At 32.6% G+C, this 15435-nt stretch overlaps 1 protein-coding gene across 2 annotated transcripts; it reads left to right on the forward strand.

Annotated features, from left to right (window-relative positions):
* The first annotated feature begins 4539 nt into the window (after positions 1 to 4539).
* Positions 4540 to 9433, forward strand: LOC131640458 (folate transporter 1, chloroplastic-like). 2 transcript variants are annotated; one of them, XM_058910852.1, is made up of 11 exons: positions 4540 to 4838; positions 4932 to 5008; positions 5168 to 5244; positions 5765 to 5858; positions 6200 to 6293; positions 6805 to 6878; positions 7965 to 8078; positions 8453 to 8524; positions 8660 to 8680; positions 8780 to 8847; positions 9115 to 9433. In XM_058910852.1, the coding sequence occupies exons 1-11, from the start codon at positions 4715 to 4717 to the stop codon at positions 9245 to 9247; spliced, it is 948 nt and encodes a 315-aa protein (XP_058766835.1). In that variant the 5' UTR covers positions 4540 to 4714; the 3' UTR covers positions 9248 to 9433. The 2 variants fall into 2 exon arrangements, with proteins under 2 accessions (XP_058766835.1, XP_058766839.1); XM_058910856.1 differs by having other exon boundaries at positions 7968 to 8078.
* Positions 9434 to 15435: the final 6002 nt, after the last annotated feature.

A 15435-nucleotide genomic window follows, 5' to 3' on the forward strand; every position in this document is an offset into this window, starting at 1 on the left:
GGCTTTTAAAAAAAATCCAAACCAAACCAAACTAATGCAGTTTGGTTCGGTTCAGTTGGTTCGGTTTTTTACAAATATTTTATTGAGCCATTCATACATATATAGATGACAACATAATTTTGTATTTAGACATTCATACACTATCAAATAACAACAAAACTCGTCATATTTTGACAATAATTTTCCATTTAATATGTAAAATAATAGCATAAAACAATATAAAATTTATTATAATGAAACAAAAAAATAGAAGAGACGAGATATTAGTGAAGGTGAAAAAGAAAAAAAAAGGTTAAGAGATTAGAGAAGAAGATGTGCGATAAAAACGAAACTGAAATACGAAACATTTACATAAAAATGAGAAGGTGAAAAAGAAAGAATATAAGAGAGTAGAGATTATAGAAGAAGAAGGAAGATGTATGTGGCAAAGAATGTGCGATAATGTTATTAGAGATTTGAGAAGATCGGGACTTAAATTATATATGTAAGGATGAGAAAATTGTTGTAATCATAAGGTTAAGGTATAATAGGTTTAAGTTTGGGTTGAATGTGAGTTAAGTAAAAGTTAGGTTGTAACATAATGCGGTTTGATTCGGTTTGGTTCGGTTTACAAAATACAAACCGCAAACCAAACCAAACCGTGCGGTTTTGTTAAAAGATGGCCCAAACTAATCCGAACCAATGCGATTTTTTGCGGTTTCAGTTCGGTTTGGTTTGGTTTGCGGTTTTCTATTGGGTTGGTTTGGTTTTGAACACCCCTATTATAAGCTAATTGAAATGTTTGGTAAAATTATTGGTTCAATTAACTTATAAATCTAAAATGACATAAAGGTATTTAATGTATAATTATTTTATTTTAAATTAAAATAAAATATAAGGGTTAAAAATGGATATTAATTAAAATAATAAGGATAAAAAAGGAAGAAAAAACAATAAGCTATAAGACATAAGTTAAAACGCTATTTAAAATAGCGTATGGAAAATAAGCTATAACCTAGTAAAATAAGCTATAAGCTCTGATGAAAAGAACGTTATCAAACGGGTCTAAATTATCATATGAGCTTATAAGCCATAAGACATAAGCTATAAGTTTGAAAACACGCCTTACCAAACAGAGCCATAATATATTTTATTTGAGTTTTTGATTCATTTATCTACCGTTTGACCATTTTTCATTCATTTAGTAGGTATTGGAGGATATTGGCGCCTCGAGTAATAAAGTGTCGAAGATACGACTTCAAATATGCAGTTTTGGAGAAAATAAAGACTAGTGGCGCTGAGCCCAATCTCTAGCACACTACCACTTTCCATTCCAGTGGTAGAGTTGAGTTCGCAAGTGCACTTAGCGCGCACTTTTGCAAACCAAGATATTTTCCTCAAGGGCGGCTTGAAGTGTTAATGAAGGAAAGCTCGCTAAGCGCAGTGAGCTCGCTTAGCGCGATTATGAAATTTGGTGTTTATATTTCCATTTCCAGCATTAGTGTTAGGTAATGGTTTTGGCGGGTTTTGTGTCCTAATTCCATTACATGTCAACTTTTGTTAGTTTAGCTTGGAAAACAACAATCGGGTCGTGCATTTGGATGATCGGAAGTGGAATTCTCATCAATCGGAGTAGACAATTCGTGAGATGTTTGGTTTATTTCTCTTCTTCTTTGTATATATTTCTCTTTTGTTGGGTTTTGTTTGTTTATTTACTCTGAACATATGTATATTTGTTGATCATGGTGTTGTATAAAATCTGTTTTACAAATCAATCTTGTTGCCTTCCTTGATCTTTTTGCATTTATGTTTGGATTTAGGATGTTGTAGAAATAGGCATCACATATTCAGTATAAAAAAATATCCTCCTTTGATCACCTTCGTGAGTAGAGTCGTTTATATTATAATTTTCACAAGTACAAGTCGTAAAAAGTTAAATAAACTTATTAGTTAATTCCTAAGTCCTACAACTCACTTAAATTATTAATTAATAACTTAATATCATTACATGCTACTTTTTTTTTTTGTTTTTTTATTATAAACTGATTTAAAAATAAATTCATAACAAATTATTAGTAGTTTTATAATGCCAACGAGTCATTAACGTCATTTTTTAAATTATATTTTCAAGTAATTATTATTCTTTCTTTTAAAAGATATTTGTTGATCATATTCATGGTGGAGTACAGGCAGATTATGTCTCACACATGGATAAAAGTCATTTTCCTCACCATAGTAAACCATAATAACAACCAAGACGCAAAAAGTTTTGAAGAAAGAAAAAAGAAAGAGTGGGATATGATCTCCAAATAGGCTTACTCCAGATGCGGGAAAGTCCCCACACCTTAGAGGCACGCCTTTTTTAGGAATATCATCATGAGGGGCATTAAATGCCACACATACCTCTTCCTTTCCAACACTCAACCTAGCCAAATCAGTTAACATCACATCAATACTAAGACACTTTCCCCAGGCCTGTCAACACGCCTAGGCCACGTAGGGACTCACGAACTCGCGTATTTCGCATTAAGGGACTCGCCCGCCACTTTAATTGCCTTACACTGAGAGACTCGCGGAAAAAGGGGGTTGCCCCATGCAATATTCAATCGTAAAATTCATTTGCAGGGCGATAGACGCCAACGAAAAGAACAATTTTAAAACATTCCGCCCTTTAGCGGAAAAGTCCTGGTACTTGAGGGACCATGTAGTATCCTATTTGGCAAAAGTCCAAGATTAAGGCGCCCATCGCATAAAAAATAAGTCGCCTGGATGAAACCCAATATAGTCGCCCATACAGTCCACCTGACATGGCAGATAAGCAAGAGTAAGTCTTTGTTGACTCCGAAAATATAGTCGGATCGTGATCTCCTTAATAAACGAAATAAATAATACCACGTCCAAAGGGCCATAAACCCTAGTTCTAGGAGAGCCCCTGTAAATACACTATCCCCCAAGAGGATAAGGACAACTCTTAAGTAACACTTACTTACTTACATCAATTCAAACACCACTCAGAGAGCACTCTGCTCTGAGTAACCTTAGCAACATCACTCCAACCGCCTGCAACCTAGCAGCGCTAACCCATGGCAGGATCTCTTACCTCACGTGAGCTGGTCCCTAAAACGACCTAAAAAACCACCATACATGACTACTTGTAACACCCGAGGCCGAAGAAGGCGAGGGGTGGTTGCACCGCATGTAACACCTGAGGTCTAAGAGGGCTAGGGTGGTCGCCACATCGGAATGAGAGGGATCCTGAGGCCGTGCAGGTATGGGACTGCATGGTTAAAGGAAAGCTTATAAGCATTGATGGGTACTACCTATACCAACAAGATGTATCTTCTTTTCGGTAGCCCGTTCCATAAGAACTCCATAGTTAAGCGTGCTTGACTTGGAGCAATTTAGAGATGGGTGACCTTCTGGGAAGTTTTCCGGAAAGCGTGCGAGTGAGGTCAAAGCAGTCTGAAAAGACTCGTGTTAGTTTGTGGGGTCAGTCGATCATCCCGAAAGCAGTATGGGGCGTTACACTACTTGCCGCCATGAGCTAACTCTCACTCCCAAACGTGTAATATGCCTACTAAGACCTCTGAATCTCCATGCCTTTGTAGGAAAAACACGCGCATACTTGTACTTTTTTTGGACAGTACTATATTTATATTCTTTTCCCGGATTTAAAATATTTATTAATTAGTTTCATTGATCAAGTATAAAAAAAACTCTTTCGATCACCTTCGCAAGTAGAGTAATCTTTATTATACTTTTCGCAAGTACAAATCGTATAAAGCTAAATGAATTTATTAGTTAATTCCTAAGTCCTACTTCTCACTTAAATTATCAAATTAGTAACTTAATATCTTTACATGCTACTCTTTCCATTTTTTATTATAAATTGTTTCAAAAATTGATTTATAATAAATTATAAGACATTTTTAATTCCTATGAATCATTAACATCATTTTCTTAATAATACTTTTAAGTAATTATTATTTTTTATTCTTTTAAATTCAATTTTCACATGACAGTTTTATAAAATTATTCATAAGTTTTCTTTTTAATACAACAATGATTATATTTTTTTAATTCATGTAAAAAAACTAAAACAATTTATAATAAAAAATAGAGTGAGAGCAATATTTCATCATTAAGTTGTTCTAATCACTTGATTAATCTACCCATGCCATTTGATTATCCATTAACTTATTGACTAATTAAACTCATGCTAATATTATGGTTAGCACTTGTGCCAAAAGAAAAAAGAAATTATGGTAGCACTTTAGCATATCAGTGTTCCGGATTTCACACAAATTGACCATGAAACTTGAGTTAGTTAGCATACAAAACCCACCATTAGCTTTAATGGATTTCCATATTTAATATAAACAAATTTTTTATAAATATACTATATTTAATATTATTAATTTTATATATTAATTAAAAATCAATTAATTCCAAAAAAAATTCTAGTATCCAAAATTTTTCTAGTTATATTGATTAAAAAAAAAATCAATTAATTGTATATGTATTTTTCTAGTTATCCAAAAAAATTGAGTATCCCAAATTTCAAGTTTCTCTCATCAAATATCGCACGTGACAAATTCCTACTTTGAGAGTCGAGAGAAGTGATCCCAAAAAAGAGAAGAACAAAACCAAATTTTAGCTTCACCTTCGCGTACTCTGAAATTCAAATCTCTTCTTAAACCAAACCAATTCAACTCTGAAATTCAAATCTTCTCTTATGTCAACGGAAGCGCCCAAGCGCGACCACTGGCAATGGGAGAACGCCATCGCCGGTGCCGCCGCCGGATTCGCCACCGTCGCCGTCATGCATCCCCTCGACGTTGTCCGAACTAGGTTTCAAGGTTCCTTCTACTCTTCATCTAAATCAATTTATTTTTTCAATTTTTCCCTACATTGTACTCAATTTTCTTCTGATGCACTATTTGATTCCGCAGTTAACGATGGTCGAGTCTCTCATCTTCCCAGTTACAAGAACACCGCTCACGCAATTTTCACCATTACTCGCTCCGAGGTTTGTGCTCTCACTGCTATATGTGCTATAACTGTTATGTGGCTTTTCAGTATCTAATTTAGATTTCCACCAGTTCTATCAGAGAGAAGCTTATGCTCTAGGTACTTTGTGCATGTCATACTAGAATGTGTTACTAATGTTCCATGATTTGTCTTACAGGGATTAAGAGGGCTATATGCAGGTTTTCTTCCTGGGGTTCTCGGGTCAACTATATCCTGGGGTTTATATTTCTTTTTGTAAGTAGCAATTTCAATCATCAAAGATAATTGTATTGAGTGAAGTTTTAATCTCTCATTTTTAAGTTCGCTTTGAGAGAGGGATACTATATCAGGATTTAGGATGGCAGGCAGACTCTTCATTTTTGCATCTGTTGTTTCTGCATGTAGTATGCATCTTCTCTGGTTAAATTTTAATTTGTTTGAGAGTGATTCTCTCTTCTCTTTCACACACATATCTTATTTTTCTTAATCAGGGCCTAATCAATACATTGTAGTCTACAGTGCGTGGTGATGGAAGATAAATATTATGTTTTTTTGTGTAAAACATTCATGACACTCATTATTCATTATTAATTGTTCATTAATGGATAAGGACTTCTTTTCAGCATTAATGTGTTTATATGACGGAACCTGAAATCGCATTGCTTGTTTTTTATTATGTCAAAGGATTGTCCCTCCTCCCATTTTTTCATTTTCTGGTTGCTTTCCTTGAAGACCAAAATCATCATTCCATCTTTTTTATTTTTTGCAACTGTAGCTATGACAAGGCTAAACAAAGATATGCTAGGAGCAGAGAGGAGAAGTTGAGCCCGGGTCTTCATCTTGCCTCAGCTGCGGAAGCAGGAGCCTTGGTGAGTGTTCAAAAATACAATGTTATAAATGGACATCCATACGTATAATTCATGTTAAGATATTTGCATAGAGAATATGTTGTTCAAACAAACCTGCTAGCATTTTGTCGGATCTAGAGTGACAAGAAATAATACAATGAAGTGCTTTTTGCAAAACTGTATTAGATATATTTCCCAATGATAGTTGTTGCTTGAATAGTATGCGAGTATGGAACTAATATGCTTAACTTTACCACTTTCTTATCTGTGTGCGTATACTTGAGATATTGTTTAGCTTTCATAGTTTGATGTATAGTGCTCCAAAACCTACAGTCATTTTGATTTCCTTCACCTATTGTCAGGTTTGTTTTTGCACAAATCCTGTTTGGCTAGTGAAGACAAGATTGCAGCTTCAGACTCCTCTTCATCAGACACGGCCATACTCTGGGCTATATGGTCTACTCTCCATCTTACATAAACTTTATATTCCGAACTGTTCACTTTGGGTTAATTTTCATTATGTTCATGTCTTTTGTACTTTGGCTCTAGAAATTAGCTATAATTTAATAGCTTAAATATTATATTTTACGTGTAGACTTTCTTAATCTCAATCACCTTAGCCAAACTGAGCTAGAAATTAGTATTTATATGTTGAAAGATAGCTCATTTTCACTGACTGGTTCAATAGAATCACAGTATTTGGTGGGGCGTTTATCCTTATTCATATAAAGGTTGTGAGAAATTTTATATTTATATCAATACTATATGTGTTATCGATATTCAGTAACTAATTTCTACTTGGTATTAAGCATACTCATTCATCCCATTCCTTTCCAATTTCAACTACCTAAAATTAAAAGCTAAACAATGATTGTCACAGTATATTTTGTATATTGTGGTTATATTCACTGTTATGCAAATTGCTAACCAGCCATAACAATTTTTTATCTGTAAAATCAAATATCAGATGCATTTAGGACCATAATGAGGGAAGAAGGATTTAGTGCACTTTACAGAGGGATTGTTCCCGGTTTATTTCTGGTATGTTGCTGCCTCTTGTTATCTTTCCTGTCAATCTTGGCCCTTAAAATTATAATGTGTGGAGTTGAGCTTAAATAAATATTAAAGGTCTTAAAAGGAAAAAGAGATAAAAGATCAATGGATAATTAACACTGAGCCAGTTGCAACTAGTCGCTACGAACTCTTCAATCCAACCTGCCAATTTAACCCATTAACCATCAGAAACCTCACAATAGATTCTTCCAGTTAGTTACTGTCAAGTTACAATCAAATTAGTTTATCATCTGATTTTCACATGGTCATTAACACATGTTAGCATATTTTGTCAATTGCGATGAACTGGTTATTATATTCTATCATATAAACACACTCATCACTATATGATTTGCTAACCATTCATGAAATTTCATCTTTTAAAATTAAAACAGTCATGCATTTAGGTCCATTATGTGGGAAGAAGGATTTAGTGCACTTTACAGAGGGACTGTTCCTGGTCTTTTTCTGGTATGTTGCTTGCTTTTGTTATTTCTCTCGATCTTGGCACTTAAAATTTAATAAAAGATTCAATATAATATGTGGGGTTGTGCATAGATAAAGATGAAAGTCTTTCTTTTTCAATCTTCAGTGAACATAACGTCAGTTGCAACTAGCCATTAGGAACTTGATTATGCCCAATTAAATCCATGGACTATCAAAAACGTCATTCAATTTCTGTTAAATGTTAAAGAATTTATTTGTCATGTTATTGTCTCATGATCACTAACTTATGTCATTGTATGGCTTGGTCTAGTCCTATCATGTCCAGCAATCACTCATATTCCATGTTAGAAATAGATTACAAACTCTTCAAAATATCCCAGTATATTTGTTAACAAGTTTTTGAGAAAAATTAAAAATCATGTGACTGAACTCACGACCTCTATCATTAACCATATCTCATTCCTAACAAGATGTTTAATAATGATAGAGGTTGTTAGCTCGGTCACATGATTTTTAATTTTTTTGAAAAACTTGATGACTGCCGGCTTTATTAAGTATTGACAAAATCACACATGTTATTGTCTTCCTGTTGTTTATAGAGAGCTTGCTTGAATTTGTGCGCTTCAGCAGGTCTCTCATGGAGCTATTCAGTTCACTGCCTACGAAGAGCTGCGTAAAACTATTGTTGATTTTAAGAGCAAGAGAAGTGAAATACAAAATCAAAACCCTGATCAACTCTTGGTAAGTTAGTGGACCTTTGGTCCATTTAAGTCTGATACCTCCCATATACTGGACTATATATTTAAATGATTGAAATATTATAACAACCATTCTTTTAGACGTTAAGGCATTATTAAGTCGTTTAAATGGATATTTTAAATTCTAGGACATTTTAAATGAGAGAAATGTAGCTTTAGGCATATCTTATATTTCATTTGTGACAAGCTCATGGCTTTTTAAGACATATTTTGAGTCTTGTTCCTTTAGTTTCCTGCTATAGTGCTCTTTGATACTTATAAATTATTTCATTTGAATGTTATGTGCAAATGCAATTACTTAAGGTATTTTCCAAGATTTACGGTTGCGATTTTTTGATATTTTTTTTGTGTACCCAGAATTCTGTTGATTATGCTGTTCTTGGAGCAACATCAAAAGTTGCTGCAATACTCCTAACCTATCCATTTCAGGTACAACTCTCTGCCCCCTTATCTTTTGAAGGAGAAAGTTTTAGACTTTAGTTTTCATGAACATAATATATCAATCCTCAAAGAAGTAGCTTTCTCATATGGCATACTCTGCCTTTTTTCCTCCTCTTGTTTCAGGTTATCCGGTCCCGGTTGCAGGTATCAGAGTGTGGTTACAAGGATAAGGATAATACATAGTGCTTATTTTTAATTGTGTATCTTTCTCAAAACTGGACTGAAACTTCTTTCTCTCTGCAGCAACGACCCGGTGGTGATGGGATACCAAGATATATGGACAGCTGGCATGTTGTGAAAGAAACTGCACGGTACATATTAAAACCCTTTTCAGATATATTTTGCATCTTTTCATTGACAAACAAGCAATTGTGAAGTGGGTTAAGAATGATAGTATGATAAATTTTATAGGCAATTGCATTTCTTAGACCTCGGCAACACAATAGCCTGACTCCCGAGTAACCCTGCCAATGTTACTTTGTGCCAATGTTACTTTTGTGCATCCATATTTGATATGCTGTTGAAAATTTAAATTTGATCCAATCTCGTGTATTATTGATTATGTTTTGTTCTTGCAGATTTGAAAGCGTCCGAGGTTTTTACAAGGGAATCACACCAAACCTCTTGAAAAACGTCCCTGCCTCTTCAATAACATTTATTGTTTATGAAAATGCTCTAAAATTACTAAAACTAGCTAGAAAGAATGACTGAGTATTTTCCTTTTACTTTATGATGATGATGATTTATTCTTTCTCTCTTTTAGTTTTTTTGGTGTTAGTCTGCTCTGATTTCATATTTATGGCATTGAATAATCACTAGTTTTTCTCATCACTTTTTAACGATGGGTTGCTACACACTACTATGTAATCCAATAATGTGAATACTTAATTTTATTAACCATTTTTTTTGTACCTTTTTGCTACATGATCTTTTCCTCACATATATCTCATAGGACCTGAAGTTTTAGCATTTATAGGAGAAATATTTCATTCCCTTTTAATCTTAGACGTGAATACTTAAAAACAAGCCAAAATTTTATGAATTCCTGTTCGTTTGACACTTTTCACATGTATTAAAAAAAAATATAATTATTGTAGTATAAAAATAAAAATAAAAATTTCTTTTATAAAATTGTCTTTCAATAATAGTATAGTAAAAAAAATTTAAAAGTATATCTCTAGAAGAGCTGATGAGGATGATGTTTAATGAGACTAACTTTCCTAAATAATTTTGGATCAATGCAGGAAGTTCAATTTGCTATGTAATGAATCGTCTCTTGATAATATCAATTCTAAAGTTTTTTTTTCTGATAAACCATATCAATTCTAAAGTTAACACCTTATGAGTTATATAAAGGAAGAAAGCTGAATATTTTTCACTTACATGTCTTCGGATGCAAATGCTTTCTTCTTAAAAATGAAAAGGATAATCTTGGGAAATTTGACAAATAAGTTAATGAAGGCATATTCCTAGAATATTCCACTTATATTTTTTTTAGAGTATTTAATAAAATAATCGTGACGATAGAAGAATTAGTACATGTTATCTTTGATGAGTCTAACTCCATGTTAGTAGAGGTAGAAGTTGTTGATTGTGCATATATATTGGAGAGACTATCTCTAGAAGATAAAGATTAAGATCAAAAGAAAGATTAAAGTCAAAGTGAAGATATTCAAGCTGAAGAAGCAAATGTAGAACATCAAAATCTTCCCAAATAATGGAGCACCGCCAAAGACCATCCGTTCTAGAATGTTATTGAAGATATTTTTAAGGGCTCACAATTCGACACTCCCATAACAAGATATGTGGCCAAATGGAATTTGTTTTCCAATTTGAGCTAAAGGAAGTTGATAAGGATCTCATTGATGAAAGTTGATCTCTTGCTATTCAGTAAGAGTTAAATCAATTTGAAAGAAACATCGTTTGGAAACTCGTTCCCAAATGCTTCAGTTAATCAAGTGATTCGAACCCACTAAGTCTTTCGCAACAAGGTTGATGAAGCCAAAATTGTTTCCCAAGATACGTGACCAAATGAAATTTGTTTCCCAATTTGAGCTAAAGGAAGTTGATAAGGATCTCATTGATGAAAGTTGATCGCTTGCTATTCAGTAACAGTTAAATCAATTTGAAATAAACATCATTTGGAAACTCGTTCCCAAATGCTTCAGCTAATCAAGTGATTCGAACCCATAATGTCTTTAGCAACAAGGTTGATGAAGCCAAAATTGTTTTAAGAAATAAAGAGAGACTTGTTGTGAAAGGATACAATCAACATGAAGACATATATTTCGATGAAACTTATGCCCATGTAGATTAATTAGAATCCATAGAGATGCTTTTAGATTTATCACACATCATGAATTTTAAACTCTTCCAAATAAACGTAAAGAGTACGTTCTTGAACATTTACATTCAAGAGGAATTTTTGTTGATCAACCTTCAGATTTTGTAAACTCTTCCTTTCCTAATCATTTCCTCAAATTGAAAAAAGGCTCTGTACAACCTGAAACAAGCTCCTAGAGCTTGGTATGACCGTATGAGCAAGTTTCTACTCGAAAATAGTTTTCAAAGAGAGAAGGTTGATAAAACTTTTTTCATAAAAAATATGAGCATGATATCTTATTAGTTTAAATTTATGTCGATGATACCATATTTGATGCTACTAATCGATCCTAGTGTAAGAGGTTTTTTGAGATGATGCATAATGAGTTAGATATGTTTATGATAAAGGAAACTCTGATACTTCCTAGGCCTTCAAATTCATTAATCTAAAGAAGATGCATTTATTAATCAAGCAAAGTACTGCAAAGAACTACTTAAGAAGTTTGACATGGACAAAGCAAAAGCTATCTCCATTTTGATGAGTACCTTATGTAACTTGGATAAAGAGGAGGGAAGAAAGCAAGTTGAAGAAAGAAGATACTGAGGTATGAACACTTCTCTCCTTTATCTCACTGTATCTCATCATGATATAATGTTTTTTGTGTGTCCTTGTGCTCGTTTTCAAGTAAACCCAAAATAATCATATCTTGTTGTGGTAAAATGCATTATAAGAGATCTCACTAGCATACCACTAAGAGGTTTATGGTACCCCAAAGGGGCACATTATTTCTTAGCTGGGCACTCTAACTCTAATTTTTTTGGGTGCAGATTGGATTAGAAAAGTACTAGTGATATGTGTCACTTACTCGGTAACTCACTTGTATCATGGCACATCAAAAAACAAACAAGTGTAGCACTATCCTTTACGGAGAAAGAATACGTTGTTGTAAGTGATTGTGGAGTTGATCTTGGAGCTGTCATGATAAAATGCGACAACACTAACACTATTAGCCTCACGAAAAATCTAGTACTTCACTCTCGGACTAAACACACTGAGGTTAGGCACCATTTCATACGAGATCACGTTGAAAAAGCGGATTGTGTAATTGAGCATGTGTCTTCATCTAACCAAGTGGCTGATATTTTTACTAAACCTTTTACTAAAGAAAGTTTCTTTTTCAAAGAACTGAGCTGGACATAGTAAATTAATCATTAATGGATTAATATGTCCTAGATGCATTTTCTCCTTCTTATTATTTCCTTAACCTATCTATTATACATGATCTATATGTTAGCTTTGTGATATTTCTTGCCATTTTGATTATGAAAAGGGGGAGAAGAATACTCTGTATATTTTCAGGGGGAATTTAAAACTTCAAGCAATTATATATGCTTGAAGATTTGTCCACCTACCCAAGAGACGCAGTGTCATTATCAAAAATAGGGAATATGTTTGCAGGTGCAATTATCTGTAGATGATCTTGATGGCAGATAATCCCGGGGGTTTTGATGATGCAACACCTAATGTCAAGTGACATTCGGTGGAGTCCCTAAAAGGCCATCGTCAAGAAAATTCTAATGATGGTATCTACCAAATAGACTTTATCAAGCCTTATCAGATAGAAAAAGTCAAGTCATATATGAAGTGTTGAATCAATGATAAATCTAGCCAAGAATCTTGAAGTTTCACAGTTCTAAAAGATAGTAAGTGTGAAAGCTCTCTTGGTCTTGTGTCTGAGTAATTAGTTTATTGTAAAAGTATAAGAGTATCTCCCAAGATACTAAGGAATTTATCACAAACATACTAAAATATTTTGAAGCATGTCTCCTTTTTATAAAATTACTCAAAAATATTCTATGCACGTACCTAGTTAGTTACTAGCTTGGTTAAACCTTTAGGAGTGTTCTTTACACTAGATAATCAGCTAACACACTATGTTTAATTGATTATCTCTTTCCTACCACCTCCTAATCATTTAAGAGTACTTCTAATTGATTAGTAATTGTAAATTTGAAAACCTTTCATATTTGACTATATAATCGATTAACCCTAAGTCATAATGGATTATATGCATTAAAAAACTCATGGTTTATTTTCCTTTTTGAGCTACATTTTCTCCTATAAATAGAGTGATTCTCCTCATTCCATAAACACACTAGAATTCATTTTGAATCTCTCTTTCTCACTTTATACTCTTTTCTATTATTTCACTAAGGTTGTCTTAGTGTCTTGTGAGGGAAAAATACTTGTGAGAGTTTGGTTGTACTGTTGTTGGTGCTTATGTGTTCTTCATAAAGAGTATGATTTTCTTGTTTGATTTTTTTGGTTGTTGAGATTGTCTTGATAAATTCTCTATTTGGTTCTTGAGATTTTCATAGTAAAATATTTGTTTGTTTCTTGAAATTAGTGAATAAAATCTCTTTTTGGTTCGTGCACTTAGTTGTCAAAAGCTCCATTTGGTTTGGGGGATAAGCCTGTGCAAAATCTATCATCTGTTGTAATAAGCTTCATGGGAATATCCTTAAAAGTTAAAGACTTTTTATTAGTGGAGATCTCAAAAAGAAATTCTTGGGGGCATTAGTAGGCCACGTGGTTAGGCAAAACATGTGTAAATCCTGGTGCAATTTCTCTATCCTTATCACTTTATTTTCAATCATTGATTTTTATTTCTTCTCTATCTCCTTTCTTTCTATTTTCCAGTGCTTTATCTCTGCGCTTACATAAATTATTTTTAAGGTAAAAGATTTTTTTAAAATTAATCACAAATTTTGAATATCACAATTCACTTCCCTCTTGTCTTTGGAGTCATTTGTTCAACAATTATGTTGAGCAATTTCATAGAATCGATATGAGTCCAAAACATACCTTGAACAATTTTTTAATCGTCACACACTCAGTACATAAATACGCAATGATTATCATCCAATAATTTTAACAATTATTGCATTTTAGATCTTAGATCTCTTATCGCATTGTTGTTTCGGTTTTGAACATTGTATACTTGCCGAATATTTGAGACACTTTTGGGTCTTTTCTTTTTCAAATTTGTGAGTATGTTTTTGGGATGAACTATGTTCAATGTCAGGCCAAAAATAAGTTTCTTCTCTTCATCATTCAGGCGACATACAATCAGATGATCAACTAACTTCTGATCCAAACCATGATTATGTACACCATAAATCATATTAAATGTCCATGTATTATTCACCCTCTGGTGCCCGTAAAAGTAAAAGGACACCCACATTTCCATGTTCCGATGTCATCGCGTTTCAACATCTAAATATGTTCTTTATACTGATCACTTCTTTCGCGTCTCAATATAACAAATGCTTGTCTTTTATCAAAAGCAGAATCTAACCTTCCAATACCAATGCCAAATCTTAACTTGACAATCTCTGTGAGGAACGATTCAAACATATGTTCAAATAAAGTAAATTCCTGTTTATTGGTAAATTATTTTTGAACATTAACGTGGATAACAACATGTTGGAGGTAATTTGAGATTACCATCTTTAGATGCATTAGCTTTAATCACAATACCAGAATGTTTGATCATTCATTAGGGTACACTATAACTACAACCAATAAAAAAATAAGACATGTCTCGAACCAAGAACAACACCTACGACAAAGTCATTTACATCACACATTAGTTAAAATAGTTTGTTTTAGTCCGGGGCAAACACATGTGCTGATGTTAATGTTTTTTTTTTCAAGATTTCAAATGAATTCAAGCACTCATCAATGAAATCAAATGTTTTGTCAAGTTACAATTGACACAGTGGTTTGATTATTTTTTTGAAAAATCATTAATAAACCTCATGTAAAAGCCACAACTACTAAATAAGCTTTTTACTCGTTCCGTTGAGTTAGATGGAGGATAATTTTTAATTACCTTTACTTTAACTCAATCCACTTTTAAGTCTTTATTGGATACTTCACGATAAATTGATATTTCTTCCAAATTAACGTCAAGTTGCTCTCTTCACAACATCTCATATCTCTTATATGTTGTCTTTTAAAATTTTATGTAAAATTTAAAAAAAAAAACTAAAAATAGTAAAAATAATACTCCTCCTTTTTTTATGCATGACAATAATTTATTTTTAAATTATTTATCATTTTTAAAGTTTAATGCAAGACAATATGTCTTTAGTTAGTTATTATAGAGAGAGAATTAGATGAAATTAAATAATAAAGAATTAAAAATATTATAGAAAAAAAATGAAAAAGAGAAATAATAACATTAAAATTAATAAAATTTATTAATTATATAAAAAGTCTAAAAATAAAGTGTAAAAAAGAAATACAGCTTCTATCTCATATATAAATAAATATTTTTTCTTTCAAATTTATTAAATAATAAAGATCAAATTTATCAGTAATTTAATTTTTTTTTATAAATTGAACAGAATACTATTTATTTTTAAGATGTAAAAAGGATATAGTACTTCTTACAAGAAAATGTAAATTGTCCTTTTTCATACAAGTTATTTATTTATGGAAGTGAAATTCTAACAAACTTAAAACCGTAAATAGCAAGAAAGTGACGTAGATTTGAGTTTGTTTAGACAGT

Source organism: Vicia villosa, linkage group LG1 (assembly GCF_029867415.1).
Source record: "Vicia villosa cultivar HV-30 ecotype Madison, WI linkage group LG1, Vvil1.0, whole genome shotgun sequence".
NCBI lineage: Eukaryota > Viridiplantae > Streptophyta > Magnoliopsida > Fabales > Fabaceae > Vicia > Vicia villosa.